At 38.2% G+C, this 13,224-nt stretch overlaps 1 protein-coding gene across 6 annotated transcripts in view; it reads left to right on the forward strand.

Annotated features, from left to right (window-relative positions):
• RIMBP2 (RIMS binding protein 2) overlaps positions 1-13,224 on the forward strand; it is a 151,194-nt gene that overhangs the window by 79,345 nt on the left and 58,625 nt on the right. For all 6 annotated transcript variants that reach the window (XM_054082797.1, XM_054082798.1, XM_054082801.1 and 3 more), the window contains 2 exons: positions 2,946-3,035; positions 8,373-8,495. In XM_054082797.1, the coding sequence (XP_053938772.1) occupies positions 2,946-3,035; positions 8,373-8,495 (213 nt within the window). The remainder of the gene's footprint in view (positions 1-2,945; positions 3,036-8,372; positions 8,496-13,224) is intronic.

The raw sequence follows: 13,224 nt of genomic DNA on the forward strand, positions 1-13,224 counted from the left end.
TGGGGAACATAGGTCGGCTTTATCTGGGCAAACACAAAAGAATACTGAGACAAATGGCCACGATGATGAACAGAGATATAAATGAAAAGAAACAGGCTTATAGCTAAGGACCAATGAAACCGGGATGGCTACTGCCCTACTTCTATTCATCCTTGCAAATAACATGCTAAAATGTATTTTCTTCAGTTAGGACTAACAGCCAGCCCAGTTGCTGTGCATCTTTCGTAAATGGTTTTCCATCCTGGGGAGTTTAAGTAGGGTGTGAAAGATGCTGGCCTAGATTGCTGTCAATTGCTCCTCCTCTCCCTCCTCTGGCCCCACCTCACTATTTCTGCTTGAATACCTTTCATTAACATCATTAAAACCTGGTAACTCATTGTCACTTGTTCTCCATTAAAGTCAGCCCACAGTGTTGATTATTAACAATTGCAAGTCGATCCATTAAAGTCAAATCTTGACAAAAGCTTGTAGTTGTAAGCAGGTGGTGTAGCTTATTTTCACCTTATAAAGTGCAGAAGACACGTAATGCTTTGCGAGTGACTTTCAGCCATTAATTGGATGCAGTGATTTATTTGCATATCCAAGGAACTATTCTGTGCAGTTTGTTGATATTTTAAAAATATTTACTGATTTAATTCACACCTTTGAAAATGCTAAGCGAGCTAAGAAATTCTTCAGATTTGGCCCTCAGAACTGTCTGGCATCTCACAGAGCCTGACTGCCACTTTCAACTGCACCCTGAGCAACAGACTTAACAGACTCGAGAAACTGTAATTGCTGCGCTCCTTATGTGCGAGATGATAGGTGCATCTCCAATCGGGAGACTGAATATTCTGCAGTTTGTTGTCTTTCGTTTAGTTCAGTGCAGTAGCACTTACTGCTTAGTCAAGAGTTCGGCTTCTCACAGATAACGAGATGTTCTGATGTCGTGCGATGGTGGTGCTCTAACGTGTCATTACTTAAGCTGAATTAGTTTTCCCTATCCTTTGTTTATGTTCTAATCGAACTGTCCGACTGGCATCGAGGTGTGGGCAGAAGGGCAGCATCTTCTACAGGAAAGCTGGGGAGAGGCTGTTGACGAACACGTGTAGTGATAGGATGAGAGGCAATGGGTATAAACTGGAGAGGGGCAGATTTAGACTGGACATAAGGAGGAATTTCTTCCCCATGAGGGTGGTGAGGCCCTGGCCCAGGTTGCCCAGGGAAGCTGTGGCTGCCCCATCCCTGGAGGGGTTCCAGGCCAGGTTGGATGGGCCTTGGGCAGCCTGAGCCAGTGGGAGGTGTCCCTGCCCATGGCAGGGGGGTTGGAACCCCCCTCTTTAAGGTTCCTTCCAACCCAAACTAGTCTATGATTCTGTGGAATTAATTGATATGTTAAAATCGCTGTAATTCAGAATGGCCTTTCCTGTGCAAAATATTTTATAAAACTGACATTTTAATCTCATTTCCTGTGGGAAAAAATATTCCTATGATCATGCTATCTGTTCAGCTGACCCTATAAATTTTGAATCCAGCAGATAAGTTCAATCGGATTTGGATGTCACACCTTCTCAGATATCAGTCAAGTAGCAATCAGGCAGAAATCTGTAAGCTTTTTTAGTTCTGATGCTCATGTAATTAAGCTTAGGAAACATAAATACATAAATACATAATACATAAATACAATAATACATAAATACTTTGACACTTTTATTCACTGAAAATGTTAGTATTCCGTTCAAAACCTGGATCTTGTGTGCAGAGAGTTTTGAAATGAATTTCAGAAAGTATGCTTACAATAGCATGGTTTTTGGTTGGAGTAGTATGAAAAATCAGAAGCTTTAAGTTCCTTTTTTAGGGCTCACATTGGTAAATCAAAAATTGACAATTGATTCTTTTTCATGTTGAGAGTTTTCAAGATAGACTGTGATAAAGCATTTCTCGAACAGTTTTTCTTAACATTTCAGCAGAATTAGTAATCCAATCTAGTAATTATCGGCAATCTGCCGATAATGTGGATTTTAATGGTGCACAATCATAATTCTTTTCAAATTGCCTGAAAGTGGCCCCAGGTTTGCTTATCTTAGTATAGTTTTTGGCAAATAGAACTGATGTGTTTAGGGCATAATGTAAAATGCACTCTGTAGAATGGAAAGATTATAGATTGCCCAGCATGGCTGACCACCACTTTCATAAGGAACTGAATTTAAGATTTAATCTTAGATAATTACCTCGGCGAACTTGTGCGAAAAAAAAGAAGTTCTCAGAAATATCAGGGGATGTTGTTTTTTTCCTGAGCTGCATGTATTTTGATTTGTGGGTTTTTTGCATTTCCAACCCTCTAGTTTGTCCTTTCTATATTTGAGTTTTAATTACTTTTCTTTTTTTCCTTGGTATAGTGCTGCCTAAATAAATAAAACTACATTCCTTGGGCTGTAGTTAATATCTTGACCTTTCCACACAGGTTCCTTACTTTTTGACTTCCATCTGCGGTTCTGGTTGCCTGCCACTGTAGTACGTAGATGCTCTACCCAGTTTCTAACTATGTTTTCACTAGAATGTGTATATATATATATTTTAATTAAATATACATTATAAGTAAAGTGAAATATGTGAACATAAGATTGCATACATGAGTATACTTTCCAGTTGTTGGCTCTCTACAGGGAGATTTTTCCATTATTACTTTTATAGGCACCAGGCCCGTTAAGTCAGGTCATCTCTCTTCGCCGGCGCATCTTTAATCAGATCATCTACTGAAAACATGTGGGTTTACGACAGAGCCAACTGTAATTGCAAGCTAATCTGCTGCTTCTGCACCTTCAGTGCCTTTGGCTCTCTGCCTGATAGTACTCTTAATAGTTTGGTAATACCAAATAATTCAAAAACATTGCTTCCTTAAGCACTTAATAGGATGTACTGTAATGGAGATAAATGATCTATAACGCTGTTTACTTGTGTTTTAGGAAAATGAACTGAAGAATGCTGTGCAAGAAAAGAATCTCCTGAGCCTTCAGTATGCGAGCGTGTCCCACAGAGCACTGCAATATGACCAGGTACCATCACAAGCACCCAACTTGTACATCCATTTGTTACAGAAATCAGGCTACAGAGTTGATAAAAGAGGATGTTTTTTCTGATTTACTTGTTTCTACATGAGAATATAAAATATTTTAATTAAATATAAAATACAAAAATTAGTTTGTGGACAGGTGCCTTTTTCAAGTGAAAATCTAAGACGTAATGATAGGCTTGCATCCTTCCTCCAATGCATATTGTCTTAGAGTTGTAGCTTGGTGCTAGGCTTTGGTAGAAGACTTTTCACTGACTTTGATGAGGCTTAGTTGGAAAATTCTCTGAATTTTCTGAAAAATAGTGGTAGGAATAATTCCTATCTTGTAGGCTTTTCCCCAACCCCTCTGCATATTTTCTTTGCATTTTTAAATTTATCAATAAAAAGTTAGAATTCTGTTGTCCAGCATTTGTCCAAAATCCTGGTTAGCAGTTATTTCCCCTGTACCATAGTATGTGGCATAGTCTCAGCTATTCCAGGTCCTGACATAAAAACTGTTTTAATAGTATGTATTTTTCTTCAGCTCTTTTTTGTTCCTGTTAGGGCACAAAAACTATCTTCCTGACTAGAGTGGGATTATACCTATGGCAAATACTGCATGGCGTGACTGGCAGGGGAGGAGATGTGCCTCACCTCCCCACATATGCATTCAGTGGAAGAAACATCATGAACCAGCCACTTTACAGGGCTCCATTTAGCTAAAAATAAAACTCCAATCTGGGATTTCTACAGGGCTTAAGTGAGTTGCTCGGCAACATCATTCATATCAAAAGAGCTGTAACGCACATAGGCTCCGATGAAAGCCCATCCTCAAAGCTTGCGAAGCAGTAGTAGCCGCATGCTTTGATATTGCTGACGTCCACGCGTCACAGAGTAGCCCACCGCTGAATTTCCAAACTAAGGACGGTCTGATTAAGTCCCTGAGGAAATGCAAATTACTAAAACTCAGAGATGGCTATGCATGTACTCTGTTTTGTGTGTAGCACCTGGTATTGAAGCAGACTTGAAATTTCCTGTTGCCGAGGAACTGAAATTGTTTTTTTATAAGAAGGCAGCGCAGTAATACTTTATGATAGGAGGAAGCCACGTGTATGATAGCATCACTTAATTTTATTCATCCATCTGTCTGGAATTTCTCCCTTACCTAATGTTTTTCTCTTCCTTTTATTGTTGTTTGCACATTGCCTTTACTCTTTACTTCATGAGGCACATAAAGTCTTGCTTAGGCAGTTTTATATTCTGGCTAACACAGGTATAACATCCAGTATTAATGCAGGGAAGGCTCAGTACATTGGTGACACTAAAAATGTTAACCTTTTTGCTGTCACAAAGTAAAGAACTATGTGGTTAATAATGCTTTATTATAGGTAATGTTCGTCTCTTGCTTTAGTGAAGAGCTAGAGGTAGATTGAAAAAACTAGTGAAAGCAATTTAAATTATAAAGATAAAACATCGGCCTTTGACACATTAGCCACCAAGCTAGTAATAAAATTACCTTTTGCTGTTATAGTGTCAGAATTTGTAATACTCTGAGCGTCTGTTTCTTCAAATCCATTAAATACTGTGAACGGCACGATGGATGCTGTGCTACTGATTTAATATCAGAGCCTCAGCAGAATCAAAGACTTCCTTTAAGTGTACTCTCTTAACAATTTTAACAACACGCAATCTTTGTAGTGTACCTTGAACGTTAGCAAACCTTGCTCTTTCTTTCTTGCATAACAGGTTTTCTGGGGGATTACTTTGGGTTTTCTGTCAGGTTTGGCTTTGGTTTTTTTTAACCACACACGATGAGGCTGAGGATAGATTGTGCGGTTTAGATTGCGTTCTACTATTCAGAAAGTGTGAAACTCTACAACTTTAGACATGGAAGTTGGAGCAGAAGTCTAACAGAGTTAGGGTTTAGCCCTGGAGGGGAAAACCTGCCTAAAGTAATTTATTCTTTTTCACCCTTGAGAGCTGTTCTGAAAAACAGGCCAACTTCATCCAAGCAAGTGGGACTGGAGGATGCTTTACGCATTCTGTTCTGCAGCACAAATAAAACCACTGCTCATTTTTGCACGACGTATCAGGAGATATGATTTATAAAGGGGTAGTTATGAGGCTGTCTGCCTTTAAATCCACAAAATAAAGATTAAATTGCATGTAAATTACATGAGTAATTTTGGTACTCTGCATAAGAGAAAGGAAGTTCTGTTCCTGGAATGGAGTACTTGTGAAATGATTTTGTGTCCTTAGGACAGTGGACTCTGACTTGTTTGCCTGAATATATATGGGATAGTGGTTTTGTGTAAAAATAGAATAGATGTTATACATTCAGAATTTACATCCACAGTAGCTGAAATCATACAATTTTCATGGTAGTTTCTGAATAACATTTTCTGAACAATGTCAGTTGTTTGAGAAACCGGCAGGTCCCTGAAGTCTAGAATTAAGGCAAATGGTGAGTTACAGGGCTGGTGGAGCTTTTCACCAGTGGATAAACTGCTGACTCATTTTGGTGTGCTGGGTTACACTAACAATTTTTGTTTAGGTGCTCAGGAAACAGGAGACACTTCAGCAGTATTGTGGCCTTCATAACTGACTCAAATGAGGGCACATTTAGTAAGTGTGAAGGTATGGGGTGAAAAATAAATTGGTTGATGCATTGAACAGAGAAACATCACAGATCAAAATGTTCCCCATTGCTGTCATGAAATTAGAACTGTTTATCATGGCACTCTATTTAGGTCAACTGTTTTTGCCACTGGGAACATTGATGTTTTAACATTCTCTGTGTGCAATTCCAGTTCATATAAATCCCATATGTTCTTAAACAGTCTGCTTGGAGAGAGCATTAAATTCACATTTAAGAACAAATGTCACCTAAGAAACCAAAAAAAAGCAAATTATAGACTCGTCAAGCTTTACGCTGCTTTATGGGCCATATAAATGTGTCTGTCACAGTATTCCATGTGACACACAGTCTTCAGAGAAGAAAGTCCTGGCAAGAATGTTCTGTAGAAATATTGTTATAAGTGTTGCTGGAAGTAATAAGAGTAATTATCGGAAGGTGGCTGGTAGATTTGGTTGTGGCCTTTCCAACCTTCAAAATTAAACTATACTCAGAACTTCGTTCAAAAGCTGATCTGCCAAGAGAAAAAGTAGAGGAATTATCAGAATCAATCGTGTATTCCTAAACTTTAACTAATTTAGGTATGTGCTTTGAGATCCTAAATGAAAGATTCTGAGATGTGTAAAATAACCACAGTTCTATCTGATCCAATTCATCTCTTTCCAAAATTACATTACCAGCAGACAGGTAGAATTTGTTGTGACAGCCCCTTCACTGCCAGCCGGGGAAGGAGATGCAGCAGAAAAGTGCCGTGCTCAGTGACTCATAAAAAATCAGACTATGACAACTAGTAGGTTCTAGAAAAGTCTTTACAAAGGCAGTGAGTTGGTATCGATTGCTCTAGAGACAGAGTAAACTAAAGCCTGAGGAAAAGAACCTTCTCTTGAAACTTTTTCAAAATATTGTACTTCATTTTTTTCTCAGTAAATTAACTGAAAATCAAAGACAGTAACGAAATTGCATTGTTGATAATGATACCTCATTGCTTCTTTTTTCCACTCCATTATTCTTCAACAATATACATTGAGTGATCTGAGCAATGAAATACAATGCAAAGGATGCAGGAAGTTAATAGATTCCAGAACTCCATTGTTCAATAGTTTCCTTAGTTATAAAGAAATGAGGGAAGAGGAAAAGAAAATCTATCCACAGAAAAAAAAATCCTGAGGTTGACAATAATTGCATCAGTTCTTGTGGAAAACATGATTTGTTCCATTTTCCTCTTTCTTTTTTCTAGTCCACTGCACTCTAAAGAGTCCTCTTGCAAAGATGAATACGAGGGCTGGCTGCAACCATTTAGATTGTTTGGTCCATGGCAGAATTTGCAAGTTAACAAACTGGAGCCAGAAGGCAAATAGAAAGGCTGAACCGGTCTCCAAAACATTGCTTTAGAAAATATCCAGGAGATATCCATGTCAGAGATTGCTTAATGTCATTTATTCTTTTAAAAACCAAGAAATTACAGTAATTAAATTGGAAAAAGAAAAAAAAAAGAAAAAAAAGAACTTGTAACTTCCTTAACTGAAGTTAGAAGGGAACATGAGCTGCACCAAGATTAAAGTTCATCCCTTATCCCAATACTTTGTGCTGCTTTGCCTTTCCTTTGGACTCCTGCCAACATTGTTTATGCTTCTGCACTGTACGTAACAAAGGAAAACAGATGCTTCTTGGAACGCTGTTCATGAAAAATATTATGACTCTTTCTTTTGCTTTCTTTTTTTTGCTTTTCTTTTAGAGGGAAGTGGAAATAGCATGTGAACATTATGCATTTCTTTAGCCAGGTGTTTGTCGCTGGTGGGTGTTCATTCCTAATGTAAAAATGTCAGTTTCTGATATGATACAAGTTGTACCAATCCTATTGTTAGGTATCAATACAGGACATAAAGTCATAATATGATCAGGGATAAGGAATCAAATTTTCATCTGATCTGAACTGAAGAAAGAACAATACTTTCATTGGCAGCTTAAAGTAGTTTAATACTTTATTTTCTTATTTGCTGTGTGTGCTTATGAAGCAATCACTACTGCTGATGATTCAAAAAATCCTGTATAAAAAGTCTTAGTCTTAGAAATGATTAACCTAGCACCAAGTAAATTATATCAGAAAACAAATCCTGCTTGATTAGTATCTGACCCTTTAAAAACCTCCTGCATGCAAATATTTCAAGGGAGAGCAAGGCTTTTGTTGCCAAAGAATACCAGTTTTTAAATTACAGAGGCATGATTTCAAAGGTTAGCACAGGCTGATATTGTACATGTATGTTTATTCTGAAGTCATTTTACACTAAAGAATAGTCCAGGAAAATGCAAATTTGAGTTATATTTATATATATATGTTGGATCTCTGTCTCGTTATACAGCACAGCCATCTCTGGTACCTCTGAGATTCAGAGAAATTAGGAATTGTTTTATGATAATTTATTTTATGCATTATATTTATTTAAATTTGTATGATTTATGCATAACTACAATTTCGTTGCCAGATGGTAGTCCTTGTCAAAAGTAAATGTATTTCATACATACACGTATATGAGACACAGTTTCCTCAATGAACTTCTTCCACTTTTTATGCTTCTTTCTTTCCTATCTTCTCTGAAATTTTTTTCTTTTTGCCAATTTAACATGCAGAAGTGTTTGTGTCATATATAGTTTTCACTTCATTCATGAGCTATTTGGGCAATAATCAGATTTGATTCTTTTTTATAGGTAAAATCAGACTATGACCATCTTAGAGAAACCCTTCTCAGAGTGACCAAAGAACGAGATTTGGCTGTAAAGGGAAAACACCAGCTCCAAGCCAAGCTGGAGAACTTAGAGCAGGTCCTAAAGGTATGTATAATTCCATAAAGCCCAATGATCCAGTACTTCTATTGCTTGTTCAATATTCCTGATATTCTTTCAGTAAGTCACAGAATCATAAGTACATTGCAAACTAGGGGACTGAATGCCCCTATTAGTTATCATAAAACGTTTGGAATATGGTAGAGCAAGTATCTATAAGGGATCTCGAAGCATCAGTGGAAAGACACCTTTAGAGATCTTTATCTGATATTTCTTAAGTAATTGGATTTAGGTTTTCACTATAGCAGTTATTGGAGGTAAGTCAAGATGAGAAGAAAAATGATGAGAAGTGACTGTGCTGATGAAGGAAATATGAACAACTGCCAAGGTATTTTACTTTGAAAAGAGCTGTGCCGGCCAGTCTAACTTGATGCAAAATGTTATTGTGGCCTTGTGAAACAAGTTGTTGGTACCAGCTTGTATTGCTGTGCAGAGTACATCCCATCATCAGGACAGGACTGCAAAACCTGTAACTGTTTTATTAGAGAGGTCTTATTTAGAAAGAATTATAGTGCCTGGTAGATAACCACCTTTCTTGTAACATGCTTCTGGAGAAGCATGCCTTGGTGTCTAACCTTGCTTGGTTTCTAGATACACAATTGGTTTCATGTCATCAATTTGCTGCTCCCTTTTCAACTCGGAAAAAATCAATAGTGCTTTTTGAATCATAAGTGTGTTCTTCAGCAGAGGAGTCACTGTGTAGCTGAAGATACTCTCCTGCTTCTGTTTTCCTAGTTATTGTGCGTATAGCCATGGGGCAAACTGATTCTATGAAATAATGGAATTCGTCAGGTGAATCTAATGGGGATGAAATCTAGCTGAGATGATGGGATAGGGTAAAATTAAAATCCAGCTGGAAAATGGAATCAACCGGAAATTATCACTTACCAGCTAATTCAAGGGAGCAATAACTTATGTATCTTGAAGCAAAGTACAAAAACAGTTCTGGTGGTGACAAGGAAGCAGTGCTTTGCTAGGAAACAGAAAAATTCCCAATGTGTCATTGATTAAATATAGATGGAAGTCAGTAAGTTAGTAAGCTAAGCTTGAAAGATGGATCCTGACTAATGGAGAAGGGACTGGAAGGTCCATTACAAACAATGACCTGGTGTCCAAAGTGATAGGGTAGAGGGAGGAAGGAAGCATTTGATGTGGTAGAAGAGCAGACTGGTTTGAATGGGCTGCTGTTCCCAGGTTTTTGTCTTTGTAGCAAATCTGGAAGCTGTGAAGTGGTAAACTGCCAACAAAACATGCCTTGAAGAGAACGAAGATTATTTTAAAAAAGAAAAAAAGAAAGGAAAATAATGTCATACAGTTACAGCTGTTGAATTAGTGGAGGAACTGCACTAGTGAGGACTACAGTGAGAATTCTTGAGAGAAAAAAAAAAGTTGTAAACACTTGTCTGTAATTCAGACCATTCAGAAAAATGAAAGATGTGTTTGCTTAGAACGGAGTATTAATCCAGTGCTGAAACTGTTTTGACAGACTGCCAAAGATGTGCTTAATTTTCATCTTCTCAAGTCCAGAGTTTTCCTTTTTTAAACCGCTTGAAGTGGCTGGTAAAGGAGGTAGGAGGAGATGGAAATGAAAATAGGTGGTCTGAGATCCTAAACTTCGAGCAAGACTTTGCAGAGTGTTTTAACAGCTCTAAGCAGCTTCAGCCAGTGCTTGCCATAAGCACAATCACTAGTTGGAGTTGGATTTGCTAATGATTTTGACTTGCATCAGCCTCACTCTAAAAGGGGGAAAACAGCTTAGCTGTTGTCTGCATCAGAGTACATCTGGGCTTTTCAAAGTGATTGTAGTGATGAAATAACTATCTGTCTGCCTGAATTTTGAGGAGACATTTTTTTTTTTGTCTTGTTGCACAGGTAAATACATTGTTGAAACCTTTTCTCAAGCTTTGTTTAATATTGCTTAAGGGGTGAGGAAAAGGTTTTCCAGCTACAGAGGGAAGTTAAAGGTTGTTATAAGTTACCTCCCTCTTGCCAAGCCTCAAAAGACTGAGGTTATCAAAAGTAAACTGACTGCTCTGTAAACTGACTTATTCCAGCGGCTTCTGGAAAGAGGAGTTGTTGCAATCACATACTAAGCAATGCCAAGGGGAGATAACTCTCATGTATATGGTTGAACAGTGAATTATCAATGTCCTATTTAGTAGTCAATAGGTAGCACTGACAGAATAAATCTAGAATTATGTGCAAATAAGAAATACATCTACTGGGAAAGGAAAAAGGAATTGCTGAATTGAATAAAAGAGTGATACACTGTTATCTGTCTTTAGATCAATACAGCTTTTTCCAGTAACAAGTAGGAAGTTTTTCTCAAGCCATGGAAGAAAAATTAGTTTTTCTGTTATTTCCTTCCTTTTCTCCTGGGAAATACAGAACTGATTGCTCCGCAGACCTTTGTCACTAATTTGCCATTTTACTGTGTGCTATTTATTACCTGCAGAAAGTAGGATTGACACCTAGAAGCTGTTTCAACAACTATGGCTTGCCTGTGCTCTCTGCATAATGACTGAGGGAGTCCAGTTTGACAGCTGCAGAAATTCACGTCTTCAAGGACCACACACTAAAAGAATAAAAGGAAACAAAAGTTTAGAAAAGAAATGAACTGTGTATTCATGGCTCATAAAACAGCTGAGCATTAGACTTTACTCTAAGTAAATTGGCATTAATTCACCTTTCATCAAATCAAAATACAAATTATTATTGTCTGGGCTGCCAAAAGAACCCACTTTCATATGCAATAAAACTCATTTCTTGTACCCTCTTCAGATACTGATTTTGCTAGGATTGTATGGTTTGGAATACTTGAAACTCCCCTAATGATGGACTGTGTTTTATTGTCTTAAAAAAATTAAAGAACGTACTTTCTTCTTCGGCCATACCATACAACATTAATTTCTCCACTATTTAATTAGGTTACCTACTGGCATTTGACTTAATGAACCCTCCAGATTTCTACTGAAATAATAGTTCTAATGGATGTAGGAGAAACATTCAGCAAATCTCACTGCTCTCCTTCAAAAGTTTTCCTTCCCTGGAACAAATATCACCTGATGTATAGATAGATCACTTACATAGAAAGATCCTGGCTTTTCGTGTTCCGTAGTTCTCTCACTTATGCAGGACTCGTAGGAGCTGACAGAATACCTTGAACAGACATGAAACCCTAAATCTCCTCTTTAGCACTAACCCTGCCCCAGCAGATGCAGTTGTGTATTTTACGTGTGTCCTCATGTGCTTGGGAAATCAGTAGTTTTTAAAGAAAAGGGTTGCAGCTTTCCAATGATTAGGAAATTCTGCGAAATATTTAGCCTAGTTTCCATGTCAAAAGAGAAATTCAGTTTCTCTTTTGAGATTTTCAGGATGTGTCAACAAAGCAGAAAAGGGAAGATGAACTGCTGACTTAGCTAACTTCTGAGAATCTTCACAGTGCCTCTCACGTGGGACAGTTCTGCTTTTCTCATGTTTTCAGCCAGCTTTTCCCATTCATTCCACTGTAGTCGTGCCCACCCATCTGCAAGCACAGATGACAAGTGTTTTGATCAGAGTACTCGGGTGAGAATTGAATTTGCCCCCCATTCAGCATCATCTGGGAGTTCTGTCTCATAAACAAGACTTTAGTGCTTGAAAGCCAATGGAATTTGCTCCGGCATTTACAAGTTGCACATTTTAGAGTGGTGAAAGTCACTGCTATAGGAAAGAACGAGTTTCTTTCTTTTGTTTGCAGCTGTAGGTGATACAGTGCAACCACTGAAATGGTTGAGCTGTTCCGTGTCAAATCCCCCTGCTGCCATGAAGAAGACAAAAACCAAGAACTGTTTGAGCAGGTCCCTTGCGTGCTATTTCAGAAACAATTTATACTATACTCCTGTCTAGTTTGAAAGAAAATTGAGATATGCACAACATCTCCAGTTCATTCTCTGTTGTGTAGAAGACTTTTTGCCTTTGATCTGATAGAGTAAAAAGGTTCCTTCTTCACACTTCCTTTGAAGGACAGAGCGTTATTTGCCAATTCTTTTGAAATACGAAGTCCTTACTGTGTTTTTTCTGCACTCCTTCAGATGTGGATCTGCGTTCTGATGTTAGAGTAACATTATTAGGACCTCTAGAGAAGGTGCAGAAAGGGCAGTGTGAATTTGCATCTTTAGAAGGTTCTACCCTGCCTCACATTATGGAGAGCGATACCATGGACAAATGGATTGCCACCATGTACATCAACCGTAGTGATGTGATCACTGTGGAAGTTGCTTCTGAAGGAAAATGCAGAAAGAACTGAGCAGCTCAGAGCTTTCTCTCTGCTGTTCTTCTCGTGATCTTTGCAATCCTCCTCCGCTGCCCTAACCTACTCCCCTCAGGCTTGGAAGAATTGGCAGCAGCTGATCTGCAGATAGGAAGTGCAAAACAAATTTGTAGACAGAATCAATTTGTGAGCAGAGTAAGAGGGGAGGAATTGCTTCTGGTTTGGGGGAGATAATTGCTGTGCCGGGGAGGGACAGATGCCGGGGTGAAGAGATCCTTACTACTTTAAATATTAAGTAGATCACAGCAATACTAAAATGACCGAGAGGTACTTTTAGGTCAGCGTAAATGACCAAATAGTCTTTTCTGACCTTAAAATCTGTGTACTATAGTTCATAAAATACAAATTTTGGGAAGCAGAAATTAAAAGCAGGGGAGAATCACAGATCATGTATCACCATCTGTT

Source organism: Cuculus canorus, chromosome 17, assembly GCF_017976375.1.
Source record: "Cuculus canorus isolate bCucCan1 chromosome 17, bCucCan1.pri, whole genome shotgun sequence".
Classification (NCBI taxonomy): Eukaryota; Metazoa; Chordata; class Aves; order Cuculiformes; family Cuculidae; genus Cuculus; species Cuculus canorus.